Source organism: Sipha flava, unplaced genomic scaffold, assembly GCF_003268045.1.
Source record: "Sipha flava isolate LNK unplaced genomic scaffold, YSA_version1 166_pilon_pilon, whole genome shotgun sequence".
In the NCBI taxonomy this organism is placed as follows: Eukaryota; Metazoa; Arthropoda; class Insecta; order Hemiptera; family Aphididae; genus Sipha; species Sipha flava.
Genome location: NW_020271849.1, coordinates 624,278 through 637,703, shown reverse-complemented (window position 1 = coordinate 637,703; position 13,426 = coordinate 624,278). Strand labels below are relative to the sequence as shown.

General features: G+C 24.3%; 1 protein-coding gene across 3 annotated transcripts; it reads left to right on the top strand.

Moving 5' to 3' along the window:
- Positions 1–1,678: 1,678 nt before the first annotated feature.
- Positions 1,679–12,875, top strand: LOC112679681 (sarcoplasmic calcium-binding proteins II, V, VI, and VII-like). Of its 3 annotated transcripts, none has more exons than XM_025549571.1 (7): positions 1,679–1,943; positions 3,580–3,715; positions 4,319–4,485; positions 5,485–5,593; positions 10,360–10,497; positions 10,612–10,727; positions 12,546–12,875. In XM_025549571.1, exons 1-7 carry the CDS (start codon positions 1,764–1,766, stop codon positions 12,762–12,764), a joined length of 1,065 nt encoding a protein of 354 aa, XP_025405356.1. In that variant the 5' UTR covers positions 1,679–1,763; the 3' UTR covers positions 12,765–12,875. The 3 variants fall into 3 exon arrangements, with proteins under 3 accessions (XP_025405356.1, XP_025405357.1, XP_025405358.1); XM_025549572.1 differs by lacking the exon at positions 1,679–1,943 and adding an exon at positions 3,012–3,198; XM_025549573.1 differs by lacking the exon at positions 1,679–1,943 and adding an exon at positions 3,112–3,198 and having other exon boundaries at positions 3,558–3,715.
- The last annotated feature ends 551 nt before the right edge of the window (positions 12,876–13,426 follow it).

The window sequence follows — 13,426 nt, the reverse complement described above, 5'->3', positions numbered from 1 at the left end:
CTATACAAACGTTAAAAAGTTTTATGTGGTGTACCATCCGATTGGAGTTTAGTATAAGTTGGACTGCAGATTTTAAAATTGCCACATATGTTTATATTACATTTTTAGTGAAAATTTAATAAGGGGGGGATGGACAATTTGTGGTCTGCGGGCCGCACTCAGCCTGCGCATTTTTTTTTTATCCAGTCCGTGTTACATTTTCAAATAATTTCATAACATTTTAGTGTTTATCAGTAATTAATTTTATCTCGATAATCGTAAAATTTAGATACCATATTTTTCTATAGTATTGAACTCCAGCTAAAACATTAGATGTCTAAATATATTTTATATCCATGTCGATATAGTTAACTTAGCTATAGGTATTAGGCACATATTTTATTTTATTGGTTCAGTCGTAAAACTAAATTTATTAAAATAATTGCTAATTATCAATTTTAATGACCTTTTTTCCATTTTTGCTTTCTTTACTATAGTCCGCAGGTTTTAATAACCTATCTCTGGTATAGTCACACGTTTGTTGTACACATTTATCAGTTATTAATATTTAATTAATTTTTTATTTTTATGCATATATTAATATTAATGTTATTTAATTTATTAAACAAGTTTTGATTGTAATAATAGTTTTGTAGTTTTAATTAAATAGTTGTATTTTTGATTTAACAATGAAACTATTTTCAAAAAATGTCAAATATGATGTAAACTTATTTTGTTCATCATAAATTATTATTATTTTTAAATAGACTATAATTGTTAAAACATTTTAAGACAGCTAGCTTTGTGTATTTTCAAATCAAACCATAGTCAGTTATTTATTAGTACGTTGTTTATATTTTTTATCGAGTGCAAGTACTAGTACAATTAAATTAGCTGATGAGGTATTATAAGATACTAGCGAAAAATATTGTATAAAAAAATAAATAGCTTATGTGTATTTAACGTAATTAATATTATAGTAGATCTAGACAATATATATTAATATGGACTAATGATATTTATTTACTACATATATTAATCCACTTATAAACTTCACTCGAAACTGTGAATTTAATTTTTTTTTTTTTTTTAGTTTTTTAAAAAGTGTTTGTACAAAATAATTGTTATTATTTATGAAAAGACTATACCCTAAAAATCAATGAATTACATTTAATATAATTCTGAATTCTGTTTAAGATATAAGACAAGTGAGTGATATTTTATTTATACTTCTAATGAACAATATATATATATATTCATATACCTACTCAATTTTGTTTCAAGATGATTAATTTAATTAATAGTTTATTATACTGTTTATAAAATTGCATATAATAATAATTGTATATAAATATAAAGTTTTTTAAACTAAATAAAAGACATTTTTCATACATTTATGATATTATTGTGATTAGTGTATTTTAGAGATTTTAATTTACTTTCCATGCCCATCCTGTATACATATATATATATATTTACACGATACAATACTGTTACTTTAAACTACCCCATTGCGTGTATAATATTGCATGCACAGTTTGCGAGCTGAAAAAAAAAACCTCGCAGGGTAAAAAAAACCTTTAATATATTATGTTATATTATGTCCCCTCCTTCACTTTAACTCTTCGACGAATCGTAGCGAATTATTCGATGTTATGTGTCCCTATACACGGTGCCTATACATATAACTGGCTGTTCAGAGCGCGCTTAAACAAAACCCCGTGTACAGTGCACACGTAAATATCGGCCGACGTAGTTGCTTAGTATTTTCCTAGTCACAAAACATGACAAGCACAACGCCGAATGGTAAGCACGTACGGTCACACAGCCTGAAAAGTTTTCCAGCAGTGGCCGCGGCGGCTATTGATAGCAAGAAACCGGGCGATAGCGACGTGGCGACTGTTGTGGCGAACGACCTACAAACGATCACTTCGACGGCAAAGATGTCATCGACGTGGAAACAGGTGTTTATAATCTTGTAGATAAAAATCACGATGTTCTAAACAGTTCGTTTTGGAATTAAATATGAATGTCGAGAGTTTTCAGTTTTTTAGAAACGATTGATTAAAAATATTGTCAGCATTACGAGTATAAGTCACTTGAGTCCGATGTACCAAACATTTATATCGATTTTTACACTACATTTTCGTTTAACAAATTATTCACATACAGTATAACGCGCAACAGTTTCCACTTTCATTTGTCATTGTGCGAAATATTATTTAAATATACGCTTATAACGTTTTATTAAAAAGGCTAATCAATAATATAGGTGCTTACGTTTGAAAAAACTCAGATGAATCATGGTAAAAATAGAATTTGGTATTTACTTAAAATTAAAATTAAACCTTCTCTTCTTTTTGTTACGATCGATTTTTTTTCAGTAGAAACTAATGAAAACCGCATTATGAAAATATAACAAAAACGTTATTATTGAATGACCGTTATTAAATAGCATTGCTTAAATTGATCAATAAGTATTTGGTTTATTGAAAAATGTTGCATTATCTTACCCGTATAACTAATATTAAAGATATTGTTGTAAATTTATAAAATAAATTCAGTGTTATTGATTACATTTATTTTTATCATATGAAGTACGCATTTGTACCATACCATTAGATACAAAAATTAAAATATAAATCATCATAACATAAAAGCTTGTTAATAATCAAGAATATAAATGTATTGGATTATGTATAGATTTTTTCAAAAGGGATGTAGCAGACTTTTTACACGGTATATGTTGGCGCAAAACCGTTATGGATGGAGATAGTTATGTTTGGATGTATGATCTAAAAGCCAGAAAATAAAAATAAAATATACATATTTACATACGTCATACATGTACTATAATAGTGATTTAAGTGTCATTAGTTTACCATTACACCTGTATATATATATATATATATATATATATATATATGAATCAGATTGAGAATATTTGAAATCATTAAAACGTTATTAACATTTAGAAAGGAATCGACAGAAACTTTTTTTTTTTCAATCGTAAATAAATGTTAAGTAGGTAGACTGAGTAGACTTGTTGAAAGATCAATATGAATTTAATGTAAATAGTTGTATGGTTTGTAGACGACTGTGATATGCAGTGAAGTCATATTATAATCGATACTACGATACTATACTTTAATGTACAAACGTAAAAACGATAAAAATATTTTCTTAAATTCGTCTTCTATAATTAATATACAGAATAACGTAAGTATTTATTTATGATACTCGTAAATTTAAATGTTATTAACTCTATGATCTTTTCAACTCGCCTTAACTAAAAATAGTAAGTCAACTTTACGTAAGTATCATAAATAACTCACAATAACTCGATTTGTGTCTTTGTTTCATTTTTTTTTTTAAATTATCTGTTACTTAAGTAAAATTATTTAAATTACTGTACCTACGAAATTCAATTATAGTGAACGACTTTCTAACTATTTGATTTAAAAAAAAAATACACTATCAAATTAATATAAAAAAATAGTCATCGTTGGTTTTGTTTGAGGTTTAATTGCTATTACAAAATTCTTATTCAATGTTGATTTTATTTATTTTATCCATAGTAAACAAATGTTAAATGTTAAGGCATGTGATCGAACTAGAGATCGAACTAAACAACTGTTACGTAGAACTATGTCGTGGAAAAGTAACACGATCATAATGCAGCCTGAAGAACCCAAGTTTGACGATACGTCCAGTACGTTGGAAATACACGTATGGGGTATGTTATGTAATAATTATTTATATGAACCAAACTAACGTCATAATTTTTTAAATAATAATATGTTATTATAATGTCCATATAATATTTGATACACGCATATAGTAATATATAGTAGTAGTAGAACTAATAAAATATTCATTAATAATTAATAATAAATAATTATTCATTTTCAAAGTTCTATAAAAATGAATTTCGAATTACTATATAAGTATTTTATAGTTCTTGTTCATAATTAACTTATATTTTTTTTTCGAACATAGTACAATTTACATCCTATTATTATTGTATTGTATAGCAGATAATAAATATATTTTTCAATTTATTTTTTTATATGTTTCAGTATTATAATTTAATAACCAATGTAATTAAAAAATATATTATTTAACTTTTTTGAAGCATTTAAATTAAATTAAAATGCCATATTTACGTTTGTATTATCTTAACATTATCTTTAAATAATAATCATAAAAAAACATAATTACTTCGCAAAGTCTAAGATTATACTAAAGGTCGTTTAAAAACAAATATTTTTTCTTAATACAAAATAAACCTTCCTCTTAATTGTGCTATAACACGATAAGTATTTTAAAAATTGTTTAGCATCCTGGATGAAACGTTATGCTAGTGAAGATGAATCGAAATCATTGGAGATTCCATTTAAATTGTCGTCGTTGCAAGAGGAGAAATTATCGACCTTTTTCAAATATTATTTAGATGGTGATTGCGATGGGTTCGTATTTGAACATGATTTCCATCAATTTTTTGAGGTACATAACACTGAATTATTTTCTAAAGTAAAATTAATTATATAAACATTAGTGTTTTAGTACTATATAATGAATAATTAATAATAATCAGTTAACATTTGGCCAATTAATTGTTCTCATTATACAAGTGCATCCCTAATTATTTCCTTCATATTATACTAATTAATAGACGCTTCAGAAAACTATACTTCATACAGTTACTTCATACTTTTACACATACAGTTATTATAGTTATAATGGTAAGATTTATTTTTATTTTTATTAAATTCTTATAGGTTTTTTTAAAGTATTTATAAAGTATAAGGGATATATTAGGTATATGTATTTGCTTTGAAAATCTACTCAAAACCTTGTTGAAATAGTTGATAATCTAAAATTGATATTCTTTAAAAATTAGAATAAGATTTCTTAGAATTTTAAACTTTATATTAGAGCCGTGTGCATTTATACAACTATTAACGTTTAATTTTTCTGGAATGGTTATAATTTAAATTAGTACTGTATAATAGTATAGGAATCTGATTGAATAATATTAAATATTAAATTTCATATCAGTTTATCTAATTTATTAAGAATATTTAACTCATTATTCTGTTTCAAGTTTAAAATGGTTTGATTTTTTTTCCATTTTGCCATATATTTTATCCGAATTCGTTAAATTATAAAATTCTGTTAATCCGTTAATGATCTAAAACTTCAAAAATGTAATTATATTATATCCAAAATAAAATGCTGTGTACATTTTTACTTTAGATATGCAAAACACATAGTAGATATTAATTGTAATTGTTAAATAACAATAACATCAATTATTAAACTCATATTCTTGTATATTATTATTTTACTGAGTAGTATTTGATTTGAAGATTGTTACTAATATATTAATCACCGTTTTATTATTTTAATTCTGAATTTCAGGTTAATTTTATAAATATATATCTAATTTTTTTTTCTACATTGAAATGTGATTTATATAATAATAATACATTTATTATATAGAAATTAAGACGTTTCGCTGATTGGTCACCGGATAGTGATGAATACATAATTTTAAAACAAGTCTTAAGAGAATTAATCCAAGTATTCATTCCATGCGAAAGCGGTCAAAGTAAGCATTCAAATATATCTTTAATATAAAATCTTTTTTTTTTTTTTTTATTAATATTGAAAAATAATTAATATATATTAAAGCTTAAAGGATTGAATTTTTTTTTACTTTTTTCCCTATAATTATTCAAATATTTAAATCAGTTATTTTTTATAGTATATAGAACTTAGCTAAGAAATAACCAGGGTTCGGACTTATCTAGATAATTGTTTATTTATCTTTTATTTTATCTAAATAAATAGTTGCATGTTATCTAAATAATTATCTTAGATAAAATATCTATCTAGATAATTTCGTTTATATACAAAAAAAATAAATATAAATTTGTATTGTCAATTTATTTTATTGATGTAACTTGAAATTTGAATTCTTAAAAATCCGATTGATAACAAAAATTAAAAAATAGTATTATAAATAATTAACTTTTTCGTTAAGATCCTGGGATCCTCAATTGTAGAATAAATGTTCTTGTTATGTTTGAGAGATTATATGAGCTAGTAAATTAATGAAAAATTAATTATAATTATTTATTAGTTATAATGACTGTTGAGTTACTCAGTCAGATCTAATCTATTTAATTGCATCTTATATTATTATTTTTAACATAAAATAAAATGTTTTTTATTTATTGTATGTTTAATATACCTTATATAACAATTATCATACCAAATTACAATTGTATGTCAACTAATATAAATTTAAATATATATTAAAACTGCCATACATTTTCACAATTATCACAATTTACTATGCATGTGTAAAATGTTTTTTTCTTAATATTTATACTTAATTTTTAAGATGTTTATTAGTTCATACTTATTGAGTATTGACTAATTTTTATGTATATTACTAACATTAATTTAAATATAGCACATATTTAAAATTTAAACACAGGCTGTATAATTATATTTACTTACATGCATATAAGTACTTCAATATTATTTAAACTTAAAATAATAATGATATGCATACAAAGCAGTTTACTGGTATCTAAAGCTGCGTCCACACCTAACAAACGTTTGGGGAAACATTGTTTGTCAGACGTTTTTCGAACATTCGTCAAACGTTTGTCAAGTAGTGATTTTGAATTTTGAATTAATTTAATTGGCCCACAAGTCACAAAACAAAACACAAATTTTCGTGAAAATATTTTTGTGTCACTACGTTTAGCAATAACTTGACGAATTTTATCAATTGGTGGTATGATTTATATCATTCTTTAATGTATTACTTAAAACTTACTTAACTACATTTATAATTATTTATTTAGACGTACATCGACATACAAGTAACAAACATTCAAAATGTTCGCCTAGTGAGCGAACATTTTTGTTTGGATTATTGACAAAAAAATTGATTTGGAAACGCGTCTACATCAAACAAACGTTCGAAAAACATTCGTCGAACGTTTGCTAAATATTTATTGGTGTTCGGCGAACGTTTGACAAACGTTTTTGAATTGGTTGTGTGGTGTGGATGCAGCTTAAGGTTTATTCTCAAAAAGTTTGACTTCAAAGTATAAAACAAATTTATCTTTTTTACATCTTTAATCTGCATATAGAAAGATTTTAATTTAGTTAATTTTTATCTTTATTTAGGTAAACTATTGTCGTATTATCATCATCTTTAACTAGATAAAAATGTATTTATCTAACTCCAACACTGGAAATAACCCTTTGAAGTACAGTGTGTATTTTTTTAATTTCCTCTATTTTATTTACAATACTTTTTTTTTTTTATTTTTTATTTATTTATAAATTATAATATTAAATATGATAACTCAAAAAATATTACATATCCATATACTGTACAAAATAATAATATATTTCGTGAAATAAAATATTTGGATTCTCATAGATATAAGTAAAACAAATGAAGGTCATAAAAAAAAAAAATTAGAAAGTAATGCAGTGGTAATAATTAAAACTCGATTAAATACGTAATAATATTTATTTATAAATTATATACGTTATTTATAAGTGTTGTATAAACAGATAAAATTATAGTGAGGGATATTTGTATAAAAAGAACAGTTTAAGATAGTATTTTTGACGATGAGTGCAATTTACAATAATTAATTTATGGTAATAATAAAGAATTAATAGTTGACTTTTAAATATCAAAATTAGGCATTTAGAGTATTAAAATGAAACTAATATAGACATTTACAAGTCTTTTGAATTTTAATTAAGTTCATATTATAGTATATGAATAACTAATGAAATGTATTAATTTCATAAAATAATGAACTATCATTACCTACATTGTGAAATGAACTATTTAGTTCTTTCATCAACTTTTGTAACTGTGTTATCGTACATCGTTTGTTCCCAATACAATACAAGTGCGAATTTAATTTATTATATTAAACTTAAAAACAAATGTAAATAATAATAACAATTTAATAACATTATATTTATTTTGTTATTCATTAAATTATATTTATAATATATATATATTATATTATATTATATAAATTAAAAAGAACTATTTTGACATGTTCTAATAAAAAAATAATTAAACATAATTTAAACTGAAACGCCATAGGACACGTCAATTTTAACATGACCTTTTAGTTCATTTTTTATTAAAGGTTTTATATTATACGTTACATATTTTGTCAATTTACCATCGGGGAAGTAGTATGTAATACTGAACTTTTAAATCAAATTTCTGGTGAAATATGTGATTTGTATTTTAATATTGAATGGACTGAGATATTTCTGTGGTTCTTATACTTTGGCGCTTACAATTATCAAATTCTCATCCACAAAATATTTTATTGAAATTGTCTAGACCAGGGGTTTTCAACCTTTTTAACAATGCGGCACACTTTATTTCTAACAAAATGAGGCATACCAATCTATATATTATGTGAAATATATTTTATATATATTTATATATATATGTACACTATTTATAGTCTACTCAATTAGAGAGTTATTTATTGTGAAATATATTAATAAAATCGATCGATCGAGACGGCTGAAATGGGCATACTTATGGGCATACTTACAATAAATAATATTATATTTATATACGATTAGTTCGATCAGTTTTTATCGAATATCGATAATAAACTGGTAAATACATACTTATAAAACAATTTATAGCGGTACACTTCAAGGGTGCTCGCGACACACAGTTGGAAACCTTAAGTCGTTGGTCTTGTAAAAAATGTCTTTAATTTTACAATGTCACAGTGACTATATTCACAAAATGAAAAATAGCATGCCCACTTACTATTTAACGTTACTATTTCCTAGATGTTCGGTTTATTCTATTTTTCTTCATTGATTTTAATTAATCGAAAATATTAAAATTGTTCACATATTAATTTAAGATATAACTAATTAAAACATTTGAAATAGTACTGTTATGGTAATATATTACCATAACAGTACTATATTCATATATACTATGTATGCAATACACAAAGCCGTATCTGAGGGGATGGGGTCCAGGGTGTCTGGACCTCCCCGAAATTTCTTCAATATTTTACGAATGTTTAAAATACTTATTAATTTTTAATACCAACTTAAATATTTTCAGTCAAAAATGATTTAAGCTCCAATTAATCATTGACTGCTTTTAATTTTATATCATAATATCATATGAAAATATGATATTAATTTTAATAAAAGAAGATTAAATCTTTTTCTGTCTTATTTTTAACCAAGTATCAAAAGTTAAAATCTAAATTCAATAAAATTACAATAGTTATACATGTTTTGGACCTCTCCCGAAAAAAAATTCGAGATACGGCCTTGTCAATACAATTTTATAGTGTTGAAACACTATGGAATTGTAAGCTTTATTTTTCCCTGGCTGGTTGAAATATATAAAGATCTGAAAATAATATTTCAGAAAAGTTTTTATTCATATGGGTAGTGGAAAAGTAGGGTAACACGAAGTATAAACTAGAGCTTATATAATTTTCCGGTCATAAAATTATTGTATTTTTCTCACATTCTTTGTGAAATTTTAGCATTAGACCAGGAAATCATTTTTTTTACTTCGAATTTCACAATAGATATAATAACTACATATTTAAATATTGAAAAAATGAGTTACTATATTTATACCTACCAATTATTTATATTATTTATTTTATATTCTCTACTTGAAGCTATAATTTTATGTATTTTTTTTAGTGCTAGACAGACATTACTAAGTTTCTCCATTTATTAAATTATTTTATGTATTTGTATTAAAAAAAAGGTAAAGCAACAAATATATGGTTTGGCTCAAATACTAAAAACGATATAAATATAAATTCAATAGTTGAAAAATAATAAATTAGGATAATAATTAAAATTAAAATATATAATTACTTATAATAAAATATAAATGAGTCATTTGTTTTTTTTTTTTTTTTTGTAGCTAAAAAGTTAACGATTGGATATTTTTTATGTGCTTTATTTTTATATTTTAAATAGGTTGAGTCAGTATAAATTAGATAGGATAGTATGTATCCCTTGAGAAACGTTATAATGCTCTAATTTAAATATATATATATATAATATGGATTCGTAATTTTTGGTTTTGAGATAACTAAATTATTTTAGTATTTAACAATTTTTTCCCGTCGGCATTGAACTTTTTACTTTCATAATTTATTTTTTTAAATATTTTAAAATCTAAATCATAGTTTCCTACGTATGATATTTACTGCTGTAGTTTGATAATTTGAAAGTAATAAAATAGTCTTAAAAATATGTTCTTGTTTAAATTAAATTCTAAATCATACTTTTTGTAACTTTCAGACGTTGCGTTTATTAGTTTATCAATAGACGACTGGTTAAAAGTATGGTGTCAAACTCTAAGTAAGTGTACAGTTGCTTCAGATATGCCTCTATGGCTGAAATACTTTCAGAATATATTGTTTAAATCTTTGGATTCAGGTAATTGTGGTAAAAAATTTAACTCAAAATTCCTAAAATATATCAAAAATAATCACCTAAAATGTATATAAATTCTATATACTTTTACACTAAAATTACCATTATATTATACAGGTAAAGGTGAAATAGAAAAATCAAATTTACAAAGGTTCTACGACACGTTTCTAGGTTCAAACTGTGAGGAATCCAAGCAAGTCGTAATTGACGCTATGTACAATTCACTTACCTCAGTAAGTTGATAACATCACTCAAAAAGTTAACTTAATATAAAAATACATAATATTATATTTTATAAGTCCGCATAAATTATACAAAAATCTGATTTATAATAAATGTTAAAATAACCACATTTAAGTTTTTAAAAATAACCAAATATTATGGATGTAATAAAAAGTTTTAAATACATTTGTTTTTTTAAAAATGTTGATAATTTTTACGGTGAACTATAAATTCGTTCAAAATTTTTCTTGAGATATAAAATAATAGTTTTCTTTAACATTTAAACAATTAATACAAACTCTATCCTAAATAAACATAATAGAATCATGATAAATATTCAACACAGGTTTCTAACTGTTAAAACTGTCGTTGACTGTTAACTGTCTAATAAAATTCAATACATATTATAATAAATATTATATGTACCTATATTTATATAAATAAAAATGTTCTTATTTAAATATCACAACATATTTAGCTTCAGATAACCTTGATTGTAGTATGCAAAATAATTACCGATATCTTACTTTTATATTAATAAAATAGTTATTCAGTTAATCAGTGAACCAAAGTTTTTTCACATTGGTTGGGGGAGAGTTTATAATGTAGTTGTGGTGAAATATAATTTGAAAATAACATATTACCTCATTATTATATAGACTAAAGTTGTAAAACATGTATATAAAATAAAATATTTAACTTAAAGTTCTTACCTATGTCATATTATAATGAAGTACGAAAAAAAACGAAAAATAGAAATGTTTTTTAAGCAATTTATTTTGTGAAATAGAACAGATGCAACACTAGATAATCAAGCTGTTTTCTGACATATTATTTTTAGTATATTATTTTTTTACAACGTAATGTTTTTCGATCTGTTCGTTTCTACTATAAGAGATAAAGGGAGGGAGTCGAGTTCCCTCCTCTTATAATGTACGAATTTTACAACGATAAATCTTTTAAATTATAATGTATTTATGGTTACTTTTTGAACGGATAATCACAGTGGATAGTAGCGCTGAACCCTATATTGAGGTCAGGCCTTGGCCCGACATTTTTTAAAAATTCAAAATGGAACCGCTTCGTATTGAGATGAAGTTTGGCTGCTAAACCGTATGAAATTTTCATTCAAAAATTGAAGCCTAACATCAATATTTTTTGTGTAAAACGTACTATCCCCTTCTTCAAACAATACGTCTTTAGGGTCGATATTTAGATATTGTTACCTTTTCTAATATTTTTTTTCCAATTACATTTTCAGGACTGCGGCACCCCTGACAGCGGAGATATTTGGTATAATTATCTGTCGCGTTTAACGTTATTACTCCCCTTATGCCTTAGTGCAATCGATTTTTAACACTCGGCTGGGAAATATGATAGTTATTATATTAGTATGAAGCAAAAAATATATTTTTCGTTTTAAATGTCAATAAAATATTAACGATAAATAATTATTTGTAGGTTTTATTGTAATATATTTTTTTATTACCTACAGTTCTGTTGGTAAATATGATTTTACTAGTATACTTTATACATCAATTTTGAAATTTACTGATTTTAATTTCAGTAAACAATAGGTTTCTTCAATATATATTTGTAATAAATATTTTTAGACGTAAAGACCATTCTAGAATAATGCGTGTTATCCACTAATACTGGAATAAAAATACTTTGTAGTAGGTAATAAGTTAGTCGCGTTCGGGTACTTACCAAGTTGACTTACAATAATATATTTAAATTAATAAACCGATTGAGAAAATTTTTAAAAAATATCTCAACATGTACAATACGTTCACTTTTTTTTTTAAACGTATTGTTATTTGTTGTAGAATGGAGATTTTAAGTTGGATCGTGATACATGGGGTCGATGTTTCGCAAACTGGTTATTAGGTACCAGACCTAATGGATCCGGACAATGGTTATTTGCAAAATGTGGCCCGACACCTGAATTCTTCCCTATAGATTATTCTGCTATGAATTCCACGGTAAATACAAGGGACACTTATTCACATAAAAGACGAAGCGATAGACATTCAATTGTGGTCTAATAAAAACAATAATAATCGATATTCATATTTGTTGCCATGTGAATAATATGCTAAACAACCCATCGGTGTATTTTTGTATATGTATAAAGAAAATATAAACGTTTTTTCGTATTTCTAAGACTATATTATTATTAAAATTCTTAAAAAACATAAAAAAAAATTAAATATTCTGTTCATCAATATTTCAAAAATAAAAAACACAATATTTCTTCATTAATTATTATTATAACTTAAATTGTACTTACTTGATGAATATTTAAAATGTTGGTAGGTTTTTTCTTATAACTCATTATCAAAATAATGTCAACATGTTACTTAAAAATGAATGAGTTTCTTTTGTTGGTAAAAATTATATTGTGACATCAAAACAGAGACATTTTTAGAATATTGTTGTCCATAGTATATATTTATTTGCTGCTCTCAAAGCTTACAACTTATTTCAGATTTTAGTACACAATTATCTGAGATTTAACCACAATATTATAAAAAGTTATATTAACAGTTTCAGAATACATAAAATAAGCATATTGTTACGTCTATAGGTGTACATATGTATTTTGTAGTTTTTACATTTGAAAATCTCTCTAAAGTTTGAAAATTGGAATTCCATAATTTTTGTTACACAATATTTTCATTGTTAATATAAATTATTGCAGTTATTT

Bases quoted from the DNA above. Each gene is read 5' to 3' on its own strand.
- LOC112679681 (XM_025549571.1), top strand. From the start codon at position 1,764: ATGACAAGCACAACGCCGAATGGTAAGCACGTACGGTCACACAGCCTG. The intron at 1,944-3,579 runs GTGTTTATAATC...TTAAATGTTAAG, and splicing joins TGTCATCGACGTGGAAACAG to GCATGTGATCGAACTAGAGA. The intron at 4,486-5,484 runs GTACATAACACT...TTTATTATATAG, and splicing joins ATTTCCATCAATTTTTTGAG to AAATTAAGACGTTTCGCTGA.